The sequence below is a fragment of the Xiphophorus maculatus genome, chromosome 5, assembly GCF_002775205.1.
Source record: "Xiphophorus maculatus strain JP 163 A chromosome 5, X_maculatus-5.0-male, whole genome shotgun sequence".
In the NCBI taxonomy this organism is placed as follows: Eukaryota; Metazoa; Chordata; class Actinopteri; order Cyprinodontiformes; family Poeciliidae; genus Xiphophorus; species Xiphophorus maculatus.
The window spans coordinates 30,905,379-30,933,378 of record NC_036447.1 but is presented as its reverse complement, the minus strand read 5'-3'; the positions used below and the strand labels follow the sequence as shown (position 1 = coordinate 30,933,378).

Below are 28,000 nucleotides of genomic sequence, written 5' to 3'. Positions count from 1 at the left end.
TTCAAATGGAATGAATACTTTAATAAGGTTCTATATAACAGCGCTTACATCATCAGCGTGACACAAATTAAGGTAAACATTCACAAGATCTGTCATTTCTAAGTTCTAAATGCACTTAAACTGATAAGGACCACACCAGGCTGGTAATCTGCATATTGAGGCAGCATTTCATGCCACAGAGAGCAGAGATCTGGAGTGTACTATACTGCAATATAAGTGAATAATACCCACTCATATTCATTTCACTGTAACCATCTTGAAGTGATGAAACACAAGTTGAGGGCAGCTGCAATTATATCCCATGTCTTTGTGTTCACCACTAGATTTTTGACCTTCCAGAAAAAAACTCTGGGATGGAACTAAACTAAGGTGTGAGTTTGACATATGATGTTGGTATGTAGCCCTCCTGTCCACTGGCTCTGAGGACTCTCATCCATCCATCTCCTTTATCCTCCTCCATGACACTCAGCAGCTCCCCTTCAGTAATAGAAATGGTGCCCTCACTGTTGCCTGTACGCCAGAACACATCAGATGTAGAAACATGGAGAGCAGATTTATTCTAGCAGAAGCTCAATAGGCAAATCACAAATGTACCTGCGAAGGTGTAGAGAGCAGTGCATTGACCAACGGGACTTTCAATGTCATCAAACTCGTCATCGAACTCTGCGTAGACGTTAGATGACGAATTTTGTGTGGCTGTTATGCTGGAGGAGAACAAAACGAGATTCACAAGACTTTTTCCTGTTCATTAAAGTTCTGCAAATTCATAACAGTGACCCATGAGGTAGGCGTCGCAAATGAAAAAGAAAATAACTCTCCTTATGGTTTATTTTGTTTCTTGGATTAGTTAAGATAAGCAGTGAAATTACCAAAATGTTCCCTTTTTTGTGACACTAAAAGCCTTTATTCTGTTATTAGTCAGAAAATGGGAAGAGAGAGAAGAAGGTAAGAGAATAGGAAATAATCCCTTCCTTCTGTATATCAGCCCACTCTGCCTGCATGCCACCACCATATGTTCCTTTTTTAATCTTGACTTGCAGGTAGGCATTATGTTTGCCAAAAGTAGTTACATAAAAAAAACTTGTAATATTTGTAAATATTCAGCTATCAATTTTTTGTTTAGGAACACTAAAGTTAAACTCAGATGAAACTCTTAAGGGTTCCACTGTGGTGAAAGTGCAATAATTGTTGCCACGTGTCCAGGACAGTCACCAAAGTCTTTGCTTTCTTACAATTTTTATTTTTTTATTTTTGTCAAACCACAAATGAACTTAAAGTCTGCATCCCCACAAAAAGGTTCTGACAAATTTAAACTCGGGACACTTTGACCAGCAGCATGTCACAGAGACATAGTTTGTTGTCATTTCGATAGTTGAATTGTTTTAAAAAATGCCAAAAAGAAAAACTAAATTTGACAGACAAAAACTAATAGTGATTCCCAAAGACATTTTGGCTGCAGACTTTGAAAATTGTTTTAATCCACTGATGGATTTTTACAAATTTCCTAAATATGTGACTTGATTCAAACAAAATGTTCTTCTGCAGTAGACATGTTTTTGTGGCCGTTTCTCCATCTTTAACCCAACATAGCACAAGATGATGCCAAGGTTCAAAAGAAACGAAGTGAAAAGAGAGACAAATTAAAAAAGTGAAAGGCTGCTTGGTTGACAAAATTCATTTGACTAGAAAGCCTGGCTTTCTACTGAACAACAAAAGTACTGCAGATCCTAAATAATCCCTTAAATGCAGGTCTTACCCAGACTGACTGTTATTGTTGGTGGTATTGTTTGAGGAGTCTTCTCCACCCACTGCCTCTGATAACCACATCTGGGAGGAATGGACAAGTCAAATGTTTAAACTCACACAGTGTGTTGTACACATGCATATCTGCATGTTGTGTAATAACCTCATATTTAGCCAGTTCCCCTCTCAGGCGGCCGATGTTCTGGCTTGTCTGTGTGATTTGGGGCTCCAGACAGGAGGGGTCGCCCATCTGTGGATTCTGCACATACACACCCCTCATCTTCTCCAGAGCTTCGCTGAGGTCAGACAGACAGACAGACAGACAGACAGACAGACAGACAGACAGACAGACAGACAGACAGACAGAGGTGTTACTGCTGGGGAATGATCTGCTTCTAATAAGGAAGTGTTGTGTCCTGGGTTGTTTTTGAGGTTTGATTATTCTGTGTTCCTTAGTCTTTCTTTTTTATTACATCAGTCTTGTTTCTGTTTTACTTTAGTTCAGTCCTTCAGTGATTCTAGTTCATTATGTTTACTTCTTGTGTCCAGTTATTCTTTGTTACTTCAGTTTAATTATGTTTCTTAGGTCTAGTTATTCTTTACTGTTAGATTTATTTCCTTGCATACTCTCCCTCGCCCACTGTGCCATTTTCCCTCTCTCTCCTCACACCTGGAACCCATTAGTTCATCAGCCCAGGTCTTTTGTTTCAGTATTTTAACCCTTCTCCTGCTCACACCCCTTTGCATCCCATCTCTTCTCTGATTACCTGGATGTTTTTTTCCCTTGGAGTTATGTGTTTTGCTCTGCTCTGGCTCCCTGTGTCCTCCTTTGTTTTTTTAAGTTCTGATAATCATTTTTTCATTAAAACATTCCTCATCTAAGCTACCTCAGCCTCTCTGCATTTGGGTCCGCCATCAAAAACACCTATGATGACAGGAAGCCTCTTTCGGTGGTGGAATTTCTGATAAGAATCTGAATAATGGGAAGTGTTCAGAGGACATGTTGTATAACAGAGCATTGCATCGATAATCAGCATATCTCTAAGATTTCCCACTGAACAGAGCCTGGTTTTACTTTCACTTTGTTTCCAAGTAACAGAAGTTAGCAACTCCCGGTTTTACCCTGAGTCCTGTTCCTTGGTCAGTTCTTTGGTGATGTCATCAATCTTTGCCTGCAGCTTCTTCTTCCTCTGTTCTGGAGGAAGGTGGGAGAAATCCTCTGCAGGAGGAGACTACACAAACAAACAGTGCATCAATGCAGATGACTATGACAAGTGATAGGGGCATAATGAACAGTCCCTGGCAAAAGTATCCATATCCCTTCAACTTTTCCACAGTTAGTCATATTACAGCCACATATGTTACATTTTGTGTCATAGACCAACGCAAAGTAGGGTATAACTGTGCAGAGAAATAAAATATGTAGTTTCATAGTTTTCTTAATAAACTGAAGCGTGGCATGCATTTGTGTGAGTCAGCATTGACTCATCTGTGAGTCAGTATTTTATAGAATGTCTTAGAGCAGTTACAGCTGCATATCAAGTCTTTCCATGTACGTTTTTACAGACTGAAATTTTGGCCTCTTGTTCTCTGTAACTTCAGCGTGATGGTGAGAGTCTATGGGAATCAAGGATCAATATTCTAACTTAGATTTAGGTCTGGTCTTTGACTGGACCATTCTGACAAATACACAGACCATGGCAGGTCTGGTTGCATGTTTAGGGTATTTGTCCTGCTGAAAGAACATTCTTCAGACTGTAACAACATATTTTGTTGTAGTAATGCCTCTAAACCCTCACCAGCTCTGCTGTCCATGCTGAACAAAAGAAGCCCCACAGCATGCTGCCAGCATTCAGCGTGGTGCGTTCAGAATGATCCGCAATGTTCATTTTTATAACACAAATCATTTTGAATGAAGGCCAAACTGTCGCTGTTTTCACTGTTCCCTACATCTGGCAGACATCGAAAAAAAAATTTGCATCAGATTATCACCGTCTACAAGTATTGTGATCCTTGTCTCCAGCCTAAGCTGTGAATCTCTGCAGCTCATTGAGAGTTGTTATGGACCTCAGGACTGCTTAGTGCTCTCTTTGCTCCTCAGCCTGGGTGGATGACTATGTCTTAAACTTTGTGCTATAATCTTAATAGTTTCAGATGATGTATTGAACAGTGCTTTGTAAAATATTTAACTTTGGTCTAATGAAAGTTTCATAAAGAACATGATGACTCTGTCTTAGGTACAGCTTGAATAGTGGCGCCTGAGTTTGTGTTCTTGAAGAAGTTTGATGAAGAATGCTGTAACAGTCAAACGTCAAAGGTTCAGACAGAAACTTCCCACACAGCGAAGTATTCCCAAAACAACTGCTAACACAGTCAGCATACCGCGTGAGTGTTTAAATGAGCGGCAAGCTATGTGGAGCTGATGTTTTTTTATAAATGCATCTCAGGTTTTAAGCAGCGTGACAAATCGATTTCCACATATTTCTTGACTTTTTCAATTTTTAAATAATGAGCAAATATGTAAACAAAATGTTTACAATGTTTGGACAGAAATACTGAAAATAAAACTAAGGCTATGTACATTTGATATTGATATCTAAATTACAAAGAACTGATGGCATAATCACTCTGTCTATTATGCCATCACAGGTAAAAGTTTGACCAGAGATCCCTGAACAAAATCAAATCAAACATTTCTCAAATTAAACTCACTTTGGTTATTCTAGTGAAACAGTAACTCCACCTAGATGAGTAATCCTGCACTCACAGGATGACAGCAGGGATTTTCATCAGAGCATAATAATAAAAGGGGTTCAATAAAAGTCTCAGCAGCTTCAGCCAGATAGTTTGGATCTTTAGAATTTGGATTTTGTGACAGAGATACTGTTAGAAGTCAGTAGAAGCGTTTTGTAGAAACAGAAATCAAATCAACTTTGAAATCAAGGCAAATGCTTGTGTAACCCACATAAAGTGGGTATGCCACTTTAAGAGAAGAGGTTAAGGAAGCTGGGTGGTCTGCCTGGCCAATGAGAAGTTTGGTTTCCAGAGCGTCTGGACCAATCAGGGTGCAGGCTGCCGTTGTGGATCCCGCCCTTCTCCCCCGGGTCTGCAGTACCGTTGGTTTTGCTCTAGAGATCCGACGCGGTGAGACTGCTGAGCGGGGCAGCGCCAGAGTATGTATCCCGACAGTTAAAAGTATTTTTTACGTGCTGTATTAACTGTATTGTGGATAAACTCTTTTGTAAATAGATTTTATGTTGATTGTCCAGCTTTTGTGCTGGAAATTATTTATTAAATGAATACAAACTGAACTTCAGTTTTTTACCGTTAGAGCCGTTAGGAATCGTTGGCTCTTTCTGGCAGTTATTTCAGCTTGTTCTTCGTAGATAAAAGGTAAAATTTAGGCTTTAACATAATTTTATTTTATTAAGTTTATATTATTTAGATCAAATATGCCTTGTTACATCGTTTAGTGCCCCACGCATCCGGATTGAGACCCACTATACGGTTGTCTGAAGTGTGTCGCACTGAGATCGGTGAGCATATTCGGAGCCTTTTATTTGTGTTTTTGTCGTTTGTTACATTGTTGTTAAAAAAATATCCGTTGTTTTAGTAACTAGGTAATGTTTTGTTACTGTGTTGGAAAGAAGGATTAAAGCTAGAACGGCTTGGTAAAGTCCTGTATTTCTGCTGGTCCTGTCTGTTGACAGGTCAGGTTTTTTTTTATACTGGATCATTCCTGAAGTGGATCCCTCCTTTGATATTGATGGCGAGCCTTCCCACCTGGACCTAAAGAGAGAACCAGATTTCGTCTACCCCATTTGGAGTCATGCTGCACCCTGCGGTGTGGTAGGAGAGCAACATACATCTTCACACACGGTTATGTGTGAAACCTACAACTGACATTCTCCATTATTATTGTTTTTTTTATTTATTGATTTTTGGACAATACTGTTTGGATTGTTTTATTTCGGACATTGTGCCGCACAGCTGTGGTGGAAATTCTCCTGTGAATGAAGTTGAATCAAACCAAATTGGGATTAATTTGATTAATCTGCTGACTAATACAATTTGGAGTGCAGATTACCAGGGTGCACCCGAATTATTTGAAATTAAGAATTAGCACTTGGCCAAGTATTATTGTTATTTCTTTTTTTTTTTTCATTTTATTGTGTGTAATTTTATTTTCATAATTGTGTGTTTTGTGCAACTGTTAATTGTGTGTTTTCTGTCACTAAAACCAGTTCTTTAAATACACCCAACTGCCCTTGTGTGTCATTTAAACACTCCACTGTGCTCCGATAGCCGAACCTATTGGCCCATTTATCCAAAATATATGTAATACCCTTCTCTACTGTGTTACAGAGGAAGCTATGGCGAGCCAGCCAGGAGCATGAGTGTGTGTGTTTAAGTGTCAGACATCTTACACATATTGTTAGAACGTGCCAAGTACTTCTCCTTAAAAACAAAAAAAAAATAAAAAACCAAATATGGATGTGGTACTCCGGGAGTCCATCCAAATTCCCCATTCTGTGGTTGTTAGTGGTTTAACAGGGTCAGAGACAGATGAGGAAGTGTCAACCTTTCTCCAGAAGTATGGTTCCATTAACCGTTACATTTGCTTAGATGATCCTAAGTCAGATTACCATAAAAACATGATCGTTGAGTTTGCACATGAAACTGCCATGCAGACATTGGAACCATTGTTGCCTCTTCAGTTTCCAAGCATGACTCAAGCAGGCATTGTGTATGAGTTAAAGGCTTTAGGAAGTGTCTACACCATAGATGCCAGAAGCAAAGCTACTAAGATGTACATGGAACAGCTCTCTGAAATTGCCAGGCTGAGTGGAAATTCATTAGGAGAAATGTTGAAAGAAGAACTTAAAAATCTGGTTTCATCTGCAGAATGTGCCTTTTCCCAATCACTTCAGACTGATCCAGAATCCTCAGCTCCGCAGAGTCCGACCCCACAAAAAGATTCAACCATCAAAAGAAATGTCCCATCTTCTGAAACCCCTCAGTCAGTGATGCCTACAGATCCCATGACTTTGACATCAGCAAATGATCCAAGTAAGCCTCTCATCCCTTCCATTTTCAGAAAAAACCTGATTGATCTCAATCCCTCGCAGACTTTCTCTGTCTCATCTGAATCCACTGCTACGCCCCTAATCGATGTCAATCCACCTGCAGTTCAGCGAGTGGTGGTTGAGCATGTGGTGCGCAGTAATGATAACTCACCCCAGTTTGCTTCACCCAGTAGACTTAGAGCTTTTTCAGGCAAGAGTCCACGACCAAGCCATGAAGCAGATTATGATACATGGCGTGCAAGTGTCGAAATTCTTATCAGAGATCCATCTGTGTCAGACTTGCATTGCACACATCGTGTATTGGACAGTCTTCTTCCTCCTGCTTCTGAAATGATCAAACATTTGAGCCCACAGTCTAGTCCCTCAACTTATCTCCAGTTGCTTGACTCTGCCTACGGGACAGTTGAAGATGGTGACGAGCTTTATGCTAGGTTCATGAGCACGTTCCAGAATGATGGAGAATTACCTTCTGTTTTCCTGCAGAGATTGCACACTGCTTTAAGCAAAACAATGAGACGTGGTGGTGTGTCCGCTCCAGAGTTTGACCAACAGCTTTTAAAGCAGTTCTGTAGAGGCTGTTGGGAGAACACTTTAATAGTCGATCTTCAGTTAGAACAAAAGAAAGAAAAACCTCCTACCTTTGCAGAATTGTTGCTCCTTCTTAGGACAGAAGAAGATAAACAGGCTGCAAAAATGACTCGCATGCGACAGCATTTCAGCCATACTAAGTCTGGTGCTTGCAAGCAGCGTGCCATGTCACAAGTGCATCTTGCACATGACACAAATGATTTGATAAATAAGACTGATTTTGAGATGCTCAAGCAACAAATTGCTGACCTCAGCATTCAGGTGAAGAGCATTGTGTCAGGGAGTCAAAAGCCAAAACAACCTAAGCAACAAAAAGCAAAGTCTGTTCCTCTAAGTGTCACACATGAAGCCCATGTGGTGAAACCAAAAACAAGCTATCCTTCCACATTTAAAGCAAATGGCAGACCACGTCCCTGGTACTGTTTCCAGTGTGGAGAGGATGGCCATGTTGTTTCAGTCTGTGATAAAGCACCAAATCCTTCCCTTGTAGCAGCTAAGAAAAAACAGCTGAGAGAAAAGCAGGCTGCTTGGGAAGCCTCCAATGCTTCTCAAAGTGAGACACATTTAAACTAGTGTCTGCTCTCATAGAGGGACATATGGGAGCGAAGTTACAAAACTCCAGTCCCGAAACCATAAAATCTGTTGTCAAGAGTGTTGAGGTAGAAGGGTCAAAATTGCCACATGGCCTTGTGGGAACTAAAACCACAGCTCAAGTATACATTGTAGGGAAAGAAACAAACTGTCTTCTGGACACAGGTTCGCAAGTCACAACTGTGCCCCAGTCCTTTTATGAAGAACACCTTTCTGATCTGACCATTCATTCTTTAAATGATTTGCTTGAAGTGGAGAGTGCTAATGGCCAGTTTGTTCCCTATTTAGGATATGTCGAGCTTACCATCACCTTTCCAAAAGAGTTTGTCGGTTCTGATATTGAAATTAACACTTTGGCCTTGGTTATTCCTCACCTCCGCTCTGCAGCCCATGAACAAGTGCTTATAGGCACAAACACACTAGACGTTCTTTATGCTGATTACCGGAAACGTTCATCTTTTCAGCCTTTGATGAATGGATATCAGGCTGTTCTCAAAATACTTGAGATACGACAAAGGGAGCTTAACTACAGCAGTCTTGGTTGTGCAGAACTAACGGGCAAGTTGCCTAGAGTTGTTCCTGCAAGACAGACCACTGTTGTTGAAGCTTCTGTTCATGTTGATCAATTGAACATTCAGAGAGATGTCATTCTTGAGCAACCATCAGCTTCTTCTCTACCGAATGGCTTACTCGTTTCAGCGATTGCAGTAACTCTACCAAGCAAACGCTCATGTCATATTCCTGTCGTACTAAGAAATGACACCAATCATGATATAGTCATTCCTCCCAAAACCATTGTGGCAGATGTTAATGCTATAGTACAGGTGTTACACAAAGAACACACTGTCAATGAACCAGATGGTTCTCAATTTCAAGCAAAGTCTTCCCCAGAACTGAGCTTTGATTTTGGAGATTCACCTTTATCCACTGAATGGAAAAGGCGAATAACAAAAATGTTAAACACCATGCCAAACGTTTTCTCTCAGAATGACCTAGATTTTGGCCATACTGATAAGGTGAAACACAGAATCAAGCTCAGCGATGAGACGCCTTTTAAGCAAAGAGCACGTCCGATACACCCCAACGATGTGGATGCTGTGAGACAACATCTACAGGAACTCCTTGAATCTGGAGTCATACGGGAATCTGAATCCCCATTTGCTTCCCCAATCGTTGTGGTTCGCAAAAAGAATGGTTCTGTTCGTCTGTGTGTGGATTACAGAAAGCTGAATATGCAGACCATTAAAGACGCCTACGCTCTTCCAAAACTGGAAGATGCTTTCACTGCACTTGCTGGTTCTAAGTGGTTCTCTGTTTTAGACCTCAAGTCAGGCTACTATCAGGTCGAAATGGAAGAAGCAGACAAGCATAAGACTGCATTTGTGTGTCCAGTTGGATTCTGGGAATTTAACAGGATGCCCCAAGGAATAACGAATGCACCTTCAACTTTCCAAAGACTGATGGAAAAGTGTGTTGGTGATATGAACCTAAAAGAAGTTTTAGTGTTCATTGACGACCTGATTATTTTCTCATCGTCCCTGGAAGAACATGAACAGCGCTTGCAGCGTGTTCTTGGACGATTGATGACATATGGTTTGAAACTGGCACCAGAGAAGTGCAAGTTCTTTCAAACATCAGTGAAATACCTTGGTCACATTGTTTCTGAGAGAGGAGTTGAAACTGATCCTGAAAAAGTTGCGGCCTTAAGTACCTGGCCAATCCCCGCAAATCTTAAAGAACTTCAATCCTTTTTAGGATTTGCTGGATACTACCGACGGTTCATTCAAGGGTACTCTACTATTGTAAAACCACTTAATGAACTAACGTCTGGTTATCCACCACTCAGAAAGCTGAACAAGAAGCAGAAGATAAATCCAAGTCCAGAGTATCGCAACCCAAAGGAATCCTTTGGTGAGCGGTGGACATCCCAATGTCAGAAAGCCTTTGATGACATAATAGGAAAGCTAACATCAGCTCCAGTCTTAGGATTTGCAGACCCCCAACTTCCGTATGTCCTACATACAGATGCCAGCACTGTTGGCCTTGGGGCTGCATTATATCAGGTTCAAGATGGTCAATCTCGAGTCATAGCTTTTGCGAGTCGAGGACTTTCAAAGAGCGAGAGGAAGTACCCGGCTCATAAGCTCGAATTCTTGGCCCTTAAGTGGGCAGTCACAGAAAAATTTTCTGATTACCTATATGGTACAGACTTCACAGTAGTGACTGACAGCAACCCACTGACATATATTTTAACATCCGCAAAGCTTGATGCGACAGGGTACAGGTGGTTGTCCAGTCTTTCTACTTACTCATTCAATCTTCAGTACAGAGCCGGAAAGCAAAATCTAGATGCTGACGCACTCTCTCGCCGACCTCACGATCCACCAAAGGATGATTATGCATCCAAGAAGGAGAGTGAGAGAATCCGGCAGTTCACACTGTACCATCTGAGCAATCCTGACAATCCAGAAACTGTTCCCAAGGAAGTGATAAAGGCAATTTGTGAACGTCATATGGTTACTTCATCTGTAGCTGGTGTTCAAGCCACCGCTCCTGGGTTGACATTAGTTGAATCCCTCACTCACCAGTCCACAGCCATTCCCGACTGCTTCCAGCAGGAACAAGTGGATGGGTCCCCTCTGGTCCATTCATTTTCAGAAGAAGAGTTGAGGCAAAAACAAACATTAGATCCTGCTATCAATGCAGTCATTGTACTCTTGGAGACTGGTGAAACTCCATGTCCCAGCCTTAGGTTGGAACTCCCAGAACTACCTTTGTTACTCAGAGAGTTGTCGCGGTTAGAGATCCAGAATGGAATTCTCTATCGTAAGCGAAAAGACGGTCCAAATGTCTCATATCAGCTTGTGCTTCCTGAGGCGCTAAGAGCTACAGCACTTAGGAGTCTTCATCATGATATGGGCCACCTTGGAGTCGAACGAACAGTAGATTTGGCAAGAACCAGATTTTACTGGCCGAAAATGTACATGACCATAGATAAAATGGTTAAAGCCTGTGAGAGATGTGTTCGTCGAAAAACACATCCAGAAAAAGCTGCTCCACTTATGAACATTAAAACCTACCGACCTCTCGAACTGGTGTGCATTGATTTTTTATCAATAGAGCCAGATCGCTCAAACACTAAAGACATTCTAGTAATTACTGATCATTTTACAAAATATGCAGTGGCTATACCAACTCCAAACCAGCGAGCACAGACCATAGCAAAGTGCCTCTGGGAAAACTTCATTGTTCATTATGGTTTTCCTGAAAAGCTCCTTAGTGATCAGGGTGCTGATTTCGAATCAAAAACCATAAAAGAACTCTGTGAACTCATTGGCATGAGGAAAGTGCGCACAACCCCTTACCATCCTAGGGGAAATCCGGTTGAAAGATTCAACCGCACTCTTCTTCAAATGCTCGGAACACTTGATAAGTCAGATAAACTCCGCTGGAAAGATTTTGTCAAACCTCTGGTACATGCTTATAATTGTACAAAGAGTGATGTGACTGGATTCTCCCCGTACGAATTAATGTTCGGGAGACAGCCCAGATTACCCATTGATTTGATTTTCAGATTGCCCACCAATGCTGCTAAGCAGACTCATTCTCAGTATGTTGGCAATTTAAAATCTCGGTTGGAAGAAAGTTACCGTATTGCTACTAGCAAGGCAGGAAAGAACGCAAGTCGCAATAAAGCCAGATTTGACCGGCGAGTGATTGAATCAACCTTGCAGACAGGAGACCGAGTTCTCATACGAAATGTGAAGCTGCGTGGAAAACATAAATTGGCAGACAAGTGGGAGGAGGATGTTTATATTGTCCTCAAGCGAGCTGGAGAAATGCCAGTTTACACAGTTAAACCAGAAAGTAAAGATGGACCAGTGCGAACTCTGCACAGAGACTTGCTTCTGCCATGTGGATTCCTGTCAGTAGCTGCAGAAACTGAAACAGTCAAGCCTTGTCGAAACAGGAGGCCCAGAACAAGACAACGTCCAGTCGTCGAGAGTGAAGAGGAGATCATCTCAGATTTGGATGATGTACCTGATTGGACATTCTTCCCTCATGTTATGTCAAAACCTGATGCACATGTCGTGGTGCCTGAAACTCACAAGTTGAGTGAGCCTCCTTGTGCAGTCCGACACTCAGTAGAAACAGAGGAGTCTGAAAATTCCCTCTCACCTGATGCTCCAACAACTCAATCCCTTGTAAGAGATGGAAGTACTGGAGATATTCAGGGTGCATCAAGTGTCAACTCACCTGAAAATGTCAACTCACCTGAAAGTGTCAACTCACCTGAACAAGACAGATTATCCGAAGCAAACGTTTCACCTGAACTGAACTCAGTAAACAGATCCCCTCAGTGTTTCGATTTGCAGCAATCTGAAGAAACTCCTCCAGATAATGAGATGAGCTCAGATGCAGCATGCAATGATGGGTTTTGTGAAGTAAATGAACCTGTCACTGCCCAGCCTGAACCTTTAAAGTTTCTGACTGATGGACTTCAAGATGCTGAAACATCTCTCCGTCGATCTCAAAGAGTGCACACAAAGCCTAACAGATTAGATTATGTAACACTAGGAAATCCTCTGATGATGGTGGTGAATTCTCTGTTCCAGGGTCTAAGTGATGCATTGACTAGCTCCTTGAATGGTTTTGAGAATGTATCCCATAATTCCGTCAGGCATCCTTAAGCTGTGTGACTCCATGTCACATTGCAGATGCCCAGGGACGGGCATACCCTTCAGAGGGGAGGGTGTAACCCACATAAAGTGGGTATGCCACTTTAAGAGAAGAGGTTAAGGAAGCTGGGTGGTCTGCCTGGCCAATGAGAAGTTTGGTTTCCAGAGCGTCTGGACCAATCAGGGTGCAGGCTGCCGTTGTGGATCCCGCCCTTCTCCCCCGGGTCTGCAGTACCGTTGGTTTTGCTCTAGAGATCCGACGCGGTGAGACTGCTGAGCGGGGCAGCGCCAGAGTATGTATCCCGACAGTTAAAAGTATTTTTTACGTGCTGTATTAACTGTATTGTGGATAAACTCTTTTGTAAATAGATTTTATGTTGATTGTCCAGCTTTTGTGCTGGAAATTATTTATTAAATGAATACAAACTGAACTTCAGTTTTTTACCGTTAGAGCCGTTAGGAATCGTTGGCTCTTTCTGGCAGTTATTTCAGCTTGTTCTTCGTAGATAAAAGGTAAAATTTAGGCTTTAACATAATTTTATTTTATTAAGTTTATATTATTTAGATCAAATATGCCTTGTTACATCGTTTAGTGCCCCACGCATCCGGATTGAGACCCACTATACGGTTGTCTGAAGTGTGTCGCACTGAGATCGGTGAGCATATTCGGAGCCTTTTATTTGTGTTTTTGTCGTTTGTTACATTGTTGTTAAAAAAATATCCGTTGTTTTAGTAACTAGGTAATGTTTTGTTACTGTGTTGGAAAGAAGGATTAAAGCTAGAACGGCTTGGTAAAGTCCTGTATTTCTGCTGGTCCTGTCTGTTGACAGGTCAGGTTTTTTTTTATACTGGATCATTCCTGAAGTGGATCCCTCCTTTGATATTGATGGCGAGCCTTCCCACCTGGACCTAAAGAGAGAACCAGATTTCGTCTACCCCATTTGGAGTCATGCTGCACCCTGCGGTGTGGTAGGAGAGCAACATACATCTTCACACACGGTTATGTGTGAAACCTACAACTGACATTCTCCATTATTATTGTTTTTTTTATTTATTGATTTTTGGACAATACTGTTTGGATTGTTTTATTTCGGACATTGTGCCGCACAGCTGTGGTGGAAATTCTCCTGTGAATGAAGTTGAATCAAACCAAATTGGGATTAATTTGATTAATCTGCTGACTAATACAATTTGGAGTGCAGATTACCAGGGTGCACCCGAATTATTTGAAATTAAGAATTAGCACTTGGCCAAGTATTATTGTTATTTCTTTTTTTTTTTTCATTTTATTGTGTGTAATTTTATTTTCATAATTGTGTGTTTTGTGCAACTGTTAATTGTGTGTTTTCTGTCACTAAAACCAGTTCTTTAAATACACCCAACTGCCCTTGTGTGTCATTTAAACACTCCACTGTGCTCCGATAGCCGAACCTATTGGCCCATTTATCCAAAATATATGTAATACCCTTCTCTACTGTGTTACACTTGTCAGACTGGGACGAGTTGCAAAGAGGATTTCTAACATTTCTAATAAACAAGAACCTGAAGCAGTTCATAGTTCTCCAGGTCTGATCCTCACTACTCATTGTTGGCTCTAACCCTAACCAATGGGGAACATTGGGACTGTCTGCAGATCTCCAGCCTCTCTCACAACAACCTGAGATGAACTCTGTATTCTGATGACTTTCTGTGGAGCAGCATTGACTTATCATTAATTTGAGTCACAGGTAAGGGAACTACATGTTGGCTGTAGATACAATAGATGTGAACACAGACCTGGTCCAAAATCGACCAGCTCTCAACAGCCACATTTTATGTATGAAGGGAAAAGTTCTGTGTGTGTGTGTGTGTTGGGGGGGGGGGGGGGGGGGGGAATTTTGACTGAACTCATTCAGAACAGAACAGCGTGGAGAGCGGAAAGGACAGACAGATGGAAAGATTGAAGTGTAAACTACAAACACATGGAGCATCAGTACCATTTCTTTCACTATCATGCTAACTACAATAGTGGTTGCATTTAATTTTGTCAACTAAATTGACAGTAGATTTAGTTGACTAAATATTTATTATAATTAGTCGACTAAAATTAGACTGAAACTAAAACAATTCTGATGACTAAATTACAACTAAATCTAAATTACATTTTAAGTTTAATCAAACTAACATTACACTAAAACTAAATAAAAAGTTGCTTTCACAATTGACACTGCTGGAGAGCACAGCAAAAACACAAGATGGAGGGATTTGTTGAAACAAAACAACAGATCAGATCAAAAGGAAAGACAGGAAGAGCGAGATTTTGAGATGAAGAAATATTTCAAACAGCACGTATTAAAAGTCAGAGGGGCATGTCTCTGCAGCAAACTGGAGTTAGAATTTACCCCTGAGTGAGAACGTTGGCTGATAAGATAGAATTTGTGTAGGTGTGTGTGTGCATTTATTTTAAGACATTGTGATAAAAGATAGTGTGTTTCTTATAGCAGGTTCCTACAGGTAGGACCAGCAGAGCAAAGATAAGGAGAGCCGCACTAACTTCTCTAGTTATTTATCTAAAGTTATTGACGAGGCAGCAGCTCTCTCTGACTGCAGGAGAAAGACAAGCTGATTAATATTTATACATTTTAATATGAAAGGGAAACAGATGGGTGAAGCTGTGTTAATATCTGACTCTCTCTCTCCAAACATATTCAGAGACAGTCAGGCTCACCTTGAGCTTCTTGAAGATCTTGTGCTTGCGTCCTTTCAGAGGGTTGAGGGTAGATTCTGAGTTTGATGGTTTGACGCCCTGGGAGTAGTCCTCAAACTCCACATCGGCGGGTCTGTCAAAGCCAGACTTGTGTTGCTCTATTAAAAGTTTTGAGTCCTGCCACGACACAAAAATTAAACATCAGGTGTGAATCAACACACACTGCAGAAAGGGCGATGTTTCAGCGCTCATGGTTTTACACGTTGGATCAAATGGTCCAGCTCTGGTGGTTGATTTTGATTTCCTATCTGAAATCAAAAATCATACATATTAAGTATGTTTACTTAATATGTTGTTGATGATCCTTTGGCAGCAGTTACAGCCTCAAGCCTGTTTGAATCCGATGTCAGATTCAAAAAGCCTTAAACATATTGATAAGGGTCATTTAAATTCCTGTGTTCGCCGGGTAAAACAAAACAATTTAAACATCTCTTCACCTCTCCTTCCACTGGAGGGCTCGGGTCACAATGTGCTATAAAACTCCTGCTGCACAAAACATGTTTTTGAGTCATTGTCACAAGAGTTCACAGAAATAAAGAGGCTCCGAAGCTTCATGTATTGCAGAATATCTGATTTTTCTGCATGAACTGTGACATCATGGTGGGTCAGCCAGCAGCTGGAGAACAATGCTGTCCAACTGAACAAAGAAACATCAAACGAGAATTGCAGCAAAGAATTTGTGGTGGTCTGTTGAGAAAACCCAGAAATATTCTCGATAAATGTCACAAAAATTATTTTTATTATATGGAATTATTGCCTGCCTTCTATATACAAGAGAACGCAACTGAAGCAACATTTCTGTGTTCAGATATACATCTTTCATAAACAACACATTAACTGGCTCCTAATATCTTTGGTTACTGTTAATATTTCTTTTCCATAAAGCTGGCCCAATTCTTTAGTGTCTGCTACCTGCTCTAGGTAGATGGCTGCTTTAACTTTAGTTTTACGGGTTTCTCCTTTACTCAGGATGAGAGATTGCTTCAGAGGTAACAGCTGATGCTATCTGTCAGGCTTCCTTAAATCGCATGTTTTAATGAACTGGAATTATCTGATCTACTTCATTTGACTCCATTATATTGCATTTATGTATTAAATGCATCATTGGCTTCAATTGGCCCCGTTTGTTGTAAATTGATGCTCTGAATTAATTGGTTTTGGGTTTTGGTGATGGCACTTGTCACAATGTGATGTTTGTTCAATTGTTGTGATGTTTTCTTTATAACTTTGTAATTTAGTGTTATTATTATGTAAAGAACTTTGAACTGCCTTGCTGCTGAAATGTGCTGTATAAATAAACTTGATTGATTGATTGATTGATTGATTGATTGATTGATTGATTGATTGATTGATTGATTGATTGATTGATTGATTGAGCTTGCTGCCCATCAGATCAGAGAAATGTCAGACATGTCAGAGGAACAGAGTGACCCACTTGCCTTTTTGTGATCAATTTTTGTTCCTGCAGCAGCAATTCCCTCCAGACACTTGGAGATGATTGGCAGGACGTCCTTTTCGATGTGTGAAAACAGGCAGTAACACTCCGCCAGCTGCTGGATCCTCCGCTCGTCCATGACTTGGAGTTTCTGTTCAAAACACAAATCGTCAAACTCTTTTAGATTCAAATTGAACAGAAACTACCGAGCAGCGTTGTTACAGTGCGTCAAAAAGACTTTCTCACGTTGTAGATCTGTGGTATCTCTGTGTAGTAGAAGTACTTTTGTTCTTTGTTGTATTTCTGGAGTTCTGCTGCATAGTTGTTCCTGAATTCTTCTGCTGCACGCGTACGAGCAAGAGCATGGTTCTTTGCCTAGAGAATAATAAAATAAATACATAAAAATAAAGTCAATGGAAGATTAAAGGATGCAGGTCCAAATATAAAGGATGGCGTAAAAAGGACAGGTAAAGGAAAACATTTAGAATACTACTGTTTAACAGCCAATGTTTAAGAGCATTTACTTTTTCAACATCAAATTTGGTGGCATTAGTGTCGCTCTCTGTTTTCTCTGCCTGCTGTGTGGCTTTGTCAGCCTCCGCCCACTCCTTGGCAAAGCGCTTTTTAATCTGCAAGCATGAACATGTACAAATGTATTACATTTCAGCAACAGCAGTTTTAACAAAGCAAAGTCATAGAACTAAGACCTAACTCTACAAATTAGGGAAGGATTAAGATTTGCTCTGTTCTCCTCACCTCTTCCTGGGTGTTATTAATATAATCTGTAAGGTATAATTGGATCATTGGATCAATACAAAACATAAATCAAAACTGTGTTTGAGTGAGAATAATTAACAGAGTTACTAAGTTAACAATGCAAAGTTAACATAAAAACAGAGTTTGTTTCAACATGTTGCTCTGTTTTCTCTTAGATAAACTCTAAATTAATCTGTTTATTCAAGAAAAAACAGACATTTTTAAGATTTAGGAGCCTGTAAAACAATTCCACAGCAAAAGCAAGACATATATTATAATTTATGACATGGTATAATTTAGATTTAAAAAACTAAGTCACCAACTCTTGACTCACATTTTCTAGGTGTTTAAAGCTGCTCTCGAGATTCTGCTGGGCCTTCTTTACATCAGAAAGGTGCTGAAAACAGAGAGGCTGTGAAGAATCTGCTGCAGCTTTGGATGATAACACTGCAAACTTCAGCAAGATGGGCAAAACTTTACATCCCTCCCTCCCTCACTCACTGTTTTACGTTCCTGTTTGAGGTCCTGGAGATATTTGGTAAGCTTATCACAGATGTTGGCCGTCATGTTCTCAGCAACAAGCTCACGTTGGCCTGCATAGTCACCCAGCTCATTCAGGATCTCCTGGAAAGACGCGTGGTTGCTGAACCTACACCAGCAGTGAGAGGGAACATTTGGAACGTTGGAAATACATCAGAAAAGCAAAACCCATCAAACTGTATTTTGTGGTTGACTACTGTAAGCAAAGAATATGTTCTAATTAAAACACCTGCAGGGTGATCTACTCCATGCCCACCGCTTTGATGCAGTAATTCATGCAAAGGGATTCCCAGCCAAGTACAGTACTGAGCCTATCACCTCTGTTCTCAAAATCCTTTTTCATTAGTTAATAATCTAAGTTATACAAAAAATGAAACAGAAATAATATTGCGCTCCATGTTTGTGTAATGAATCTAAATAATAGACTGTTGCTGACAAGGAATAATTCTGTTTTCACAAACTTGTTCTGTATATTTTTGTTTTATTTCTTATGTGGCAAATAAAATAATAAAATAAAAACATTTGGAGAAAACTACATTTTATCTGTGGACAACAAATCTAAACACAGTGAACCAATCATTTCATGAGAAGACATAAGAAAATATTTTTGTTTATTTTGGGCAACATTGAGTTTCATTATTTTATTTACTTTGTGAACTCAATTACCTTTCCAGTAAAAAATATAATCTACTAACATGCAGCTGTAGTGCAGTTTACTTATCCCATAATCAATATTTGTTTGCATTTTATGTGAATGATCAGCGCTACACTTGCTAACTGCCAGCTCATGGATGCAGAAACCTGTTATCACTTTGCTTAATAATGTCAAAACAAACGTCTCAAAAACAGCAGTAACTGTTCTTATTACTTTTAAAAAATGGACTTGAACTGCTTTTTAAGCAGAACAAAATCTGAACTAATAATTATTTTATATGTTTGGTTATACTCTTTTCTGTTACAGCATATTAGGCTGCTTTAGAATAAATCCTGCTTAAGTCAAAAAATATTCAATTCATATAATGTGCCAACTGAGAACAATTAGATCATTTTAAAATATGTATTTCTATTGTTAACACTTCCTCTCAGTCACGGATGGCAAAATATGGTAAATCCCTTCTGGAAGAGATTTATGACCTCAGTGGGAGTTTCTGATTAGATGAAAATAGAACAATTATTGAAATATTTATGACCGCTGAAGAAGAGTTAAAGTCTTATTGCTCAGAATATCACTTTTAATGAGTAACACCTAGTATTAGTCGGCCAATTAATCAGCTAGCCTGCACTCTGCTTAAAAGAGACATGCCTTAGATTTTTTAAATACCAGTCTCACATTCAAAAGAGCATTACCTTGACAATAGTAATGGGTGACATCCTTTGATTTAATGCATAAATCTCCAATAAGCCAGCTGTCTTACTTTTAAACCAGAAGAATTAGTTTGAGGAAGAGCTGTAATGAGTTGAGAACAACTCTGCTCTAACCTATATTCACTTCCTCTGGTGATTCATCAGAAAAACTTTATACTGCAGGAATGATAGAAACTTTTAATGCTTTTAAAACTATAGCTTTAAAACATGGCATACTTTGAGATGGCCAGTGAAGCCATAGCTTAACGCTTACAAAGGCTATTATTCTCAACATTTGTACAAGGTAGAATTTTGTTGGGTCTGAGCTATATCTTTCTTTAGCAGCATAAAGTATTGTCTGTGATTATATTAAAAATGGGTAAATAACCCTAAAAATGATATTTTGAGGAGGGTGACTGCAGGACTGACCATCCAGCGCCTGTCTCATGTAATATTTGTACATGTAAACCGGAAGTCATGCATTACTGATTCAAATTTAATTTAAAACACTCTAAAAACTATAGCATACATTATGAAATAGCTTAATTTATATCTGCTTCAAAGTGATTGTGATTTGTGAAAAAAAGAAAGATTGAGGAATGTTTTCCCACTTAAAAAAATCTAATTAAAGGTAGGATTTTTCTAAAAATGCTTCATGTGAGTTTTTAAGCAAGTGCAACACAAAATGTATTTATTTTGTACATATAATGACCATGGTTGTTAACAAACTCACAATGTACATAATACCTGAAGGCTAATTATTACAGTAACTACCTGTCTAGTTTGCTCTGTCCTCCAGTAGAGCTCCCAGGCCTCCCCATGCCCAGCAACTTATTCCAGTTTTTCAGTGGGAATAGAAGGCGTTCCCAAGTCGACTGCAACATAAAACCTGTTCAAAGTGGTCTGGATCAGCCCAGAGGCTGGATCTCAATGGACTACACCCAAAACACTTTCCTGACCAAACCTAATCTGAGCTGATGCCAGTCAATTATGCAGTCCTCCCCTGATATGCTAAAGTTACTAAAATCATCCAAAATGACTATTTCTCCTTTGGACAGACACCCTCTGTCTTACATGCTTATTGGTATGAAGATTATGAAGATCTTTTGGCATTTAATTGTGCAGCATTTTACAGCCTTCTGGGGTTTCTAATTTCACTAGAATGGAAGTATGACAATCAATCATTGTTTTTAAAAAAGCAATGATAGATAGGCCTCATCATGCCATTGCAAAATCAACACAATGTCAAGTGCAAGAAAAGAAAACCAGAACTGTGGAGGATTTTGATGAGCGATTCATTTTCTTACTTGCACTCCTGCTCCTCTTTGCCTCCTCGTTTGGAGTACTTCTTTGTCAAATTCCTGTTAGATAATAAAAAGAAACAAAATTGACATTTGCATGCCGGTATAAAGGTACAAGTTCACTGAAAGTCTACGTGTCCTCTGCATCTCATTGAACTTTGTCACTTTTTGTGGGATTATTTCAGTGTATTTTATAGGGATTTGATGACAGATGAGTATGAAAGGGTGTTGGGGATGTTAGTCTACATCATAGCAGAGCTCAGATTCTCAGCTCTTGCCACAGATTCTTTGTTGGACTTAGATGTGGACTTTGGCTGGGCCATTGCTTCTTTTACAGGTTTTAATCATTAATCGTATTATTATTTATTCAGTATTGCCTTGTATTTACCTTCATCGATCGTCCAGGAAAGCATCCCTGCAGGATGATACTGCTACCATGATGCTTTTGGGGGTTATTAATTGCACATACTGGTATCAAATTCAGAAGACGAATACTTCCACACCTTTCCATTTTTCTTTATTTGAAAACTTAAAAGCCACAAATCTTTTTCATTGCAGTTACAGTCGTAGCTTTGCATGGAACTCTGACGTTTAAAACTGTAATATGCACAGAAAAATCAATGCGAGAAAAAAAAAATCAGAGCACACCTGAGCTGCTTGGCGTAGTTCTGTTCTATCTCCGTCCGCTCCTTTACAAACTTTATGTAACGCTCCATCAGGTCAAGGCCAGACTGAGTGTGTTTGTCGATGACATCATTCTGGTCCTAAGAGGAAAAGCCCAGAGTGATTAAATTCTTCTGCGGAGACACACCATTACGTTAACATGTGTAACAAACAGCTGGTCCCTGAGGAAGTCAGTTTTATGTCTAACACTGACACACTGCTCAGTCAAAGCTAAGTACTTCTGAGAAAATTACTGGGCTGAGTTCTTACCGAATAAGCATGGCATGCATATTTATGAACACATAAAAAACAGTGCAAAGGTATAATAACCAAAAATACCTCATACTTTACTCTCCCAATAGCCTACAACTCTTATCTGTTTACACACATTCATTTACCAAAAACACAAAAAACCTGTTGGACCAGTAGCAGTTGTTCTCAGTGAACCCTCAGGCCTCTATCCCCACAGCACTGGATAACAATACGCTCAAAGGTTTTCTGAAAAACAACACGCCACCAAACTGAGCCGTCTGCTTACACAGAGAGAAACACAGATTCAGGGTGGCTCCTCAGTCTGTTGTATAAGGGAAATGAAAAGAAAGAGACTCGTATGTTTTGCTTTAATGGAGAGCTGTAAACACAGATACTGGGAAGTCAAAGGGAAAATCTAAACGGAGATCACACATGAACACAGTCAGCGATGGTCGGGATGTGAAGGAGAAACACAGCAGGACAATGGAGCCGCATGTTTGCACCAGGAAGGAAAGCAATCAGGAAAATCAGATGGCCGACAAGAAAACCAAAGCAAAATCTGGTGTTGATGAAGAGATTAACCCAGCAAATCTCCCAGGTTTATCACTCCTGTGTAGGAACACACCGAGGCTTTGCTTTCTTATGTCTACATGCTTGTGTGAAAAGGGGGAAATATTGTTTAGGAATGAGATAACCATTAGCTCGCTCTACCTCCACCCTGTGACTGACCGTCTCTGGGGCTGCTGTGAAACCTGGAACCAGTTTGACTCGTCCTATCCGTCGTTATGACGCAGCATACTGGCAGCAGCACAAATGTTTGTGATCTTAGCTTACTCTGCCTCATCTCAATCACAATATAAACCCGAAAATGGCTGGGCTGGTTCTGCCATCTGCTTCTTACTGTTTCTAAGTTGCTTTTTTAGCATTTGTCAGTATAGTAATTTGACCAAACAGTTTCAACATTCCATATCTCCATTCAGACACAGTTTACCAAAAAGTCTCATTCTTTTTCAAAAGCATCTCAGAGCCATTTTCTAAAACAAATGAAGTAGCAAAGTGGACCAAATGTGAGGTTCAGATTTTGGGAGCATTTTAATGTTAAAAAATAATTTGATAATAAAATCATAACATACTGTATATTTGATGTACATCTGACATTTATACACAGAGTACACAATTGTTAGGCAAGAAAGTTTTTAGAGCTTAAGGTTATTTTTAAATATGTATTTTTCTACTGTAAGCTGAATAAATGTTTTAGGATTTAAACATATCAGAGGCTGGTATTTGTGGTATATGTGGTATTTGTGGGTGTGGCTTAGGAAGATCCACACCCTAATCCAATGTGTGCATATGTCTCAGGCAACTTATTTTGCTCATGCATAATTGGCCAATTCCTCAATGTTGTTGTGCTTCTGTACATTATGCAGAAATGTAAAATGACAATAAAGACTTTACTTATTTACTTAAAAAATATATATTTAACCTTAGGCTTTTCAGATGAAGCAATCCTGAGATTGTGAAGATGTTGAAGCATGATCACAAAAAACATTTTGCTTGAAAACAGACAAGATTTTTAAAAACATAATTTTAGTCATTGCCCTGCGACAGACTGGCGACCTGTCCAGGGTGACCCCACCTCTCGCCCGAAACGTTCGCTGGAGATAGACACCAGCACCCCTCCTGACCCCACTAGGGACAAGGGTCTTAGAAAATGGATGGATGGATAATTTTTGTCATAATTATAAATGTAGGTTAAAATATAAACATACATCTTCACTATTTGGTTAAAAGTCATTTAGCAACCTGCATCTTTTTACACTTTCTAAGAAAAAGTAAAGTACTCCTGCACCAGTGGTTCTGTGTTTTTGTGTTTCTGTTGTTTCTTATCAAAGCCCCAGCTCATTCTGCTACACACTCCTTCCTGTTAGAGGGAGTTGTTCAGGACGATAAGTTTCAGAAAAGCAAAAGATACAATTCAGTGAGCTGGGTGTTCTCATTGATGAACATTGTGTAATTGTTTTTTTCTTTTGCAATTTTTACAAACTGTCATGATAAGTCAACATAAACTGCATCATATCCTAATTTAATTTATGATATTTAATTTGTCTATGTGACTGTATTAATGTTGCTGTATATTCCTGGATCTAACTTGGATCTGTTTGTCATAAAACAATCTAAATTTCTGCATTTAAAAGAAATGTGAAAATCATTATGAAGCAATTTAGTGTTGAATAAGCTGATTTCCTTTGTAATTTTTGTGCATTAGTGGATTTCCTTGTATTTGAAATATGGCAGTAATAGACTTCTGAATTGAACAGCTAATATTCTAACATTTATGTGAGTAGGGGGGAGATAATGTAAGTTTGTAGTTCTTTCCGCTCTTTCTCATTCATGATTTCTTTTAGTTGTCACATGTAATATTCATATTTATTAATGAGTAAATAATAAATAAATAAATCAAATGGAAAAAGACGGCTTTTTGTTGTGAATGACGTTTGTTGTGAATTGGGTCTATGAAAATGAGCTGAACTGAACTGAACTGAACTGAACTGAACTGAACTGAACTGCTGTCCTTGTGCCTTCTGGTTTAATTGTCAGATAAGAAAAGGAATTAACTCCTTGCCACAGTTACAGGTGACATTTTCAAATCTTTATCAACTTCCAAACATAGTGGAGGTATCACAGTGCAGTGTGGCTGCTGTACTGGTTCTTTGGTAGATGGATGAAAGTTGAATCAAACTGGGTGTTCCAACAAGACAATGAATGATCACAACTGTGTGCGTATGAGTTTTAACCTGCAGGTTCTATTTTCCCCTGGTTAGAGAATTCCCCATTAAATTATTATTATTTTTTTTACTTTGGTTTTCTATATTCTATTATGAGTCACCTTTGGAAAAAGAAATTAAACTTAACTCTACCTACTGAATTAGGAAACAGGTTTGAAAGACACTCCAGCAACTATTGTTGCTATGGCAACGATGACTTTTTGTTTAAAATCTAAACACAACAGCAAGGCCAAGGAGAGTGAAGATAGTTTAGGAAGGATTAAATTAACCCCTGGTGAGAAAGTTCAATCCTCTTCATCAACTCTGAACATGTGAATCAAAGGAAGAGAAGTGGAGACCTGACAAGGAATAAAAAATAGTTAAGGCTTCGGATAAAAGCTATCAAATGAAACCAAATGAACTGGCTGAAGTATTAAATATGTGCTTTAAATCTATTTTTGATAAGGTAGAAAACAACAGCAGAGAGAAGACCCTCTGTGTTTGTGTTGTTCTGAAAAGTGGCCAGACGGTTTCTATTGGTGATGAGGTGCAACAACCGAGTATCTATTTAGGACATCCACCGCTTTGGTAATACCCTGGATTATGCTTTGTGTTTATCAATGATACAGCAAAAAATAACTATGGAAGTAATTCTTTATATTTATCCTGTATGACATCATTCTAAGGTAAGATCTGTCTGAGGATCCTGGGTAAATGTCCAGAGATGAATCATCTGATTCGCATCTTCTTAATCAGAAACCAACACGCAAAGTTTTTGAAACTTCAACAATTGGTAACCGTACGTGATCTGTGTGGGATCTTGAAGAAGTTTAAAGTTTTTTAAACCAAAGTTTTTTGTCAGAAAGGATTTTTTATAGACTTGAGGGTTTTTTCATCCCTTCATCTCCCACATTCCTCTTTGGAACACCTGGAAAAATTCCTCAAAAGAGATGTAAGACTTTTTCTTGTTTCTATAACCTCAGTTTAAATTAACAGGTTTTACTATTATGCTCTGACAGAAACACTTGCTTGTATGTAAGTATTACAAACAGGAGCAATGACAGCAATGTGAACACAAAAACAATCCTGCAATTTATTAAAGGTCTATTTTAGATGAGTTTGTTTATGCTGTCAACAGTTTCTGTTAATTAGAAACACAAAAAGATATTCAATGCAGTTTTCTGTCAGAAAAGATTGAATGGAGGTTGAACATGGCTCTTTTTCCTTTCAGCTCATCCTTGATGAACTCAAACAAAAAGATGCTTACACTGTAAACATGCTGAAAAGCCGGGGAGTCAGAACCTGTTCTAGGATGGTAATGGTACGCAGGTAAAGGAAACAATATTAAATAGGGACACAGTGAAAATATAACTTGTAATAAAGATGGAGCTAAACTTGGACTTAAACTGTCTCATAACAATAAATAAAACAACTCTGAAGCTACACTAACAAGGAAGCTCTAGACATGTTTATGCTTTAAAAACAGACAGACTTTGACTTTGTAAGACCTCTTAACTGCATTTACTGCTTTACAACAAGACAGAGCTGTAGCCTAAAGCATGGCTACTGACTGTAGAGTGGAAAAGAGGAGTCAACACTGACTTAGTTGAACAGCAAACAAAGTCAGTTTAATGTTTCACAAGCTTTACAAGGGCAGCAACTTTCAAAACAGCAGCTCTTCCATGTGTCTCTGCAGCCCCAGAGATGCTCACTCTACTGCATCCACCGATTTATCCTTCCTTAATTTTGGGAGATCGGTGATCGGCCGATTTCTACATGTGAAGTCGATCTGATCCACCTACTTTATCGACCTCAGCAAAGGTCAAAAATCAAACACTGTTGTCTTCTGCTCTGCTATGAGAAAAGTTTCAGACATAAAAAACTGTGTTTTGTTCTGGTACAATAACAAACTGACTGTATCATGTTATCCTAAAGTGAGTTGATTGATTTTAAACAAAACTGTCACCAGTACCAAGAACATACAGGTTTATAATCAGGTTAATGGTCAAACTGACTCAGTGTAATTACAGACTATTGTATCAAACAATGTATTGATGACAATTCGTGGAAGTCATGGATAACTATGATGAAGCTTCTCTCTGTTTTCACATTTTTCACACATAAAAAAATATTTACTGATTAAACAAAATTGAAATAAATAAAACCTGAATTAGCTGCAGCTGGACACTGAACAGTGTTTGGGTTCTCAGCCATGCAGAACCCAAATCTACTGATGTTGTTTTAGCTTTATCATTTTTTTCTGCTATACACCATCTATATCTATGCATATGCTAAATAAACCCAGGATTAACTGACAGTTGTCCGTGTGTAAGCACAATGATTTTAAACTCAGGCTTTCCTTCCCAGTTTTCTAAATTTAGTTTGTGATCATGGCAGAGCATCTCTTACAAAAGTTTACAAGTTTGGAGGAGGAAATCATTTTATAAATGAGAAAAATCTCATTTTATTATTTGTTATCAAGAGAAAAAAAAGAATGGAAGGTTATCCCACTGCATCACACCTGGAAGGTCAGGCTGTTTTCCACATAAATAAACACGCCCATGAAATTCTGACCAGACACACAACAGGTTAGCAAAGAATTGCCCTTAATAAAGAAATCTAAATTTTAAAACTGGATCTTAATTTGTACCTGTTATCTTTATCTTATATTAAATTAAATCATCTGAAACATTTGAATGTGACAAAAACAACAACAAGAAAACAGACTGAATCTGTAAGGGGCCACAGCACAAAAGTATTCGCTTTAGATGCCGTAGGTGGCGCTGTTGTTAATAAGCTGTGTGTAGTGTTTAGGTTTTTCTAACCTGTTCACTGCTACCTGGGAACACAGGTGACACAGTGTACTTTCTCCTGGTAATTTGCGCCCTGACCGGGGTTGTCACAAAGCAAATCTCTGATTGAGAGCACCGCATTAAGACGGAGAGTGACAAAGAAAAAGCTTGTAAACCACAACAACAGTGTAAAAAAAAAAGAAAAGTGCAGAACCTTCCTGTGAGCAGAACGGGCCATAAACTGTTTTACTTCCTCTGCTAATGATGAGGTATGCAGAAGTTGCGAAATCTCCGTCTGCGGGAGTCTGTTCAGCCCCGCAAAGGATCATTCTGCTCAGCGACGTTACAGTAACGATTATTACATGTTGCGTCTCCGGGAAAAAAAAAAAGTCGAGCAACAAACATTTAGAAGATGTTGAAAAGTTTGTTTTCTGTCAGGAATGACTCCAAAAGGGTTGTCAGCTGTCAACTCACCCAAAGACTTGTTCCCCAGTCCATGTCTGCAGAGGCTAAGATGTCTCAAAATAAAAAAAGAGAAATTTTCTCTGCTTTGAAGGGAAAAACAGGAACACAAAACAACGCGAAAAATGTAGGAGCAAAGCTTGAACCAAACTAGGTTTGTATGAAAGCGAATATAAATGTTTAAAGGAAGTCTACGCCTACTCCTCCTTGGCACCGACAAGGCTGTCCTGATTCCTCCAGCAGAGAGAGAGAGAGA

The 28,000-nt window shown here is 39.3% G+C and overlaps 1 protein-coding gene across 1 annotated transcript; it reads right to left on the bottom strand.

The window, feature by feature from the left end:
• Nucleotides 1–28,000, bottom strand: LOC102232502 (cdc42-interacting protein 4 homolog). The gene is made up of 14 exons (XM_023333853.1): nt 27,757–28,000; nt 21,459–21,574; nt 20,817–20,870; nt 18,127–18,274; nt 17,960–18,022; nt 17,394–17,498; nt 17,116–17,244; nt 16,874–17,020; nt 15,396–15,551; nt 2,866–2,975; nt 1,907–2,039; nt 1,757–1,827; nt 595–704; nt 1–510 (listed from the first exon to the last, which is right to left on the bottom strand). Exons 1-14 carry the CDS (start codon nt 27,778–27,780, stop codon nt 365–367), a joined length of 1,512 nt encoding a protein of 503 aa, XP_023189621.1. The 5' UTR covers nt 27,781–28,000; the 3' UTR covers nt 1–364.

What these genes read in the sequence shown, in the direction of transcription:
- LOC102232502 (XM_023333853.1), bottom strand. Translation starts at nt 27,780, where the DNA reads ATGGACTGGGGAACAAGTCTTTGG. An exon ending in AGATACCACAGATCTACAAC is followed by an intron (nt 17,021 to 17,115) that starts GTGAGAAAGTCT and finishes TGTTTTGAACAG; the next exon opens with AAACTCCAAGTCATGGACGA. An exon ending in TGCTCTCTACACCTTCGCAG is followed by an intron (nt 511 to 594) that starts GTACATTTGTGA and finishes TCTGGCGTACAG; the next exon opens with GCAACAGTGAGGGCACCATT.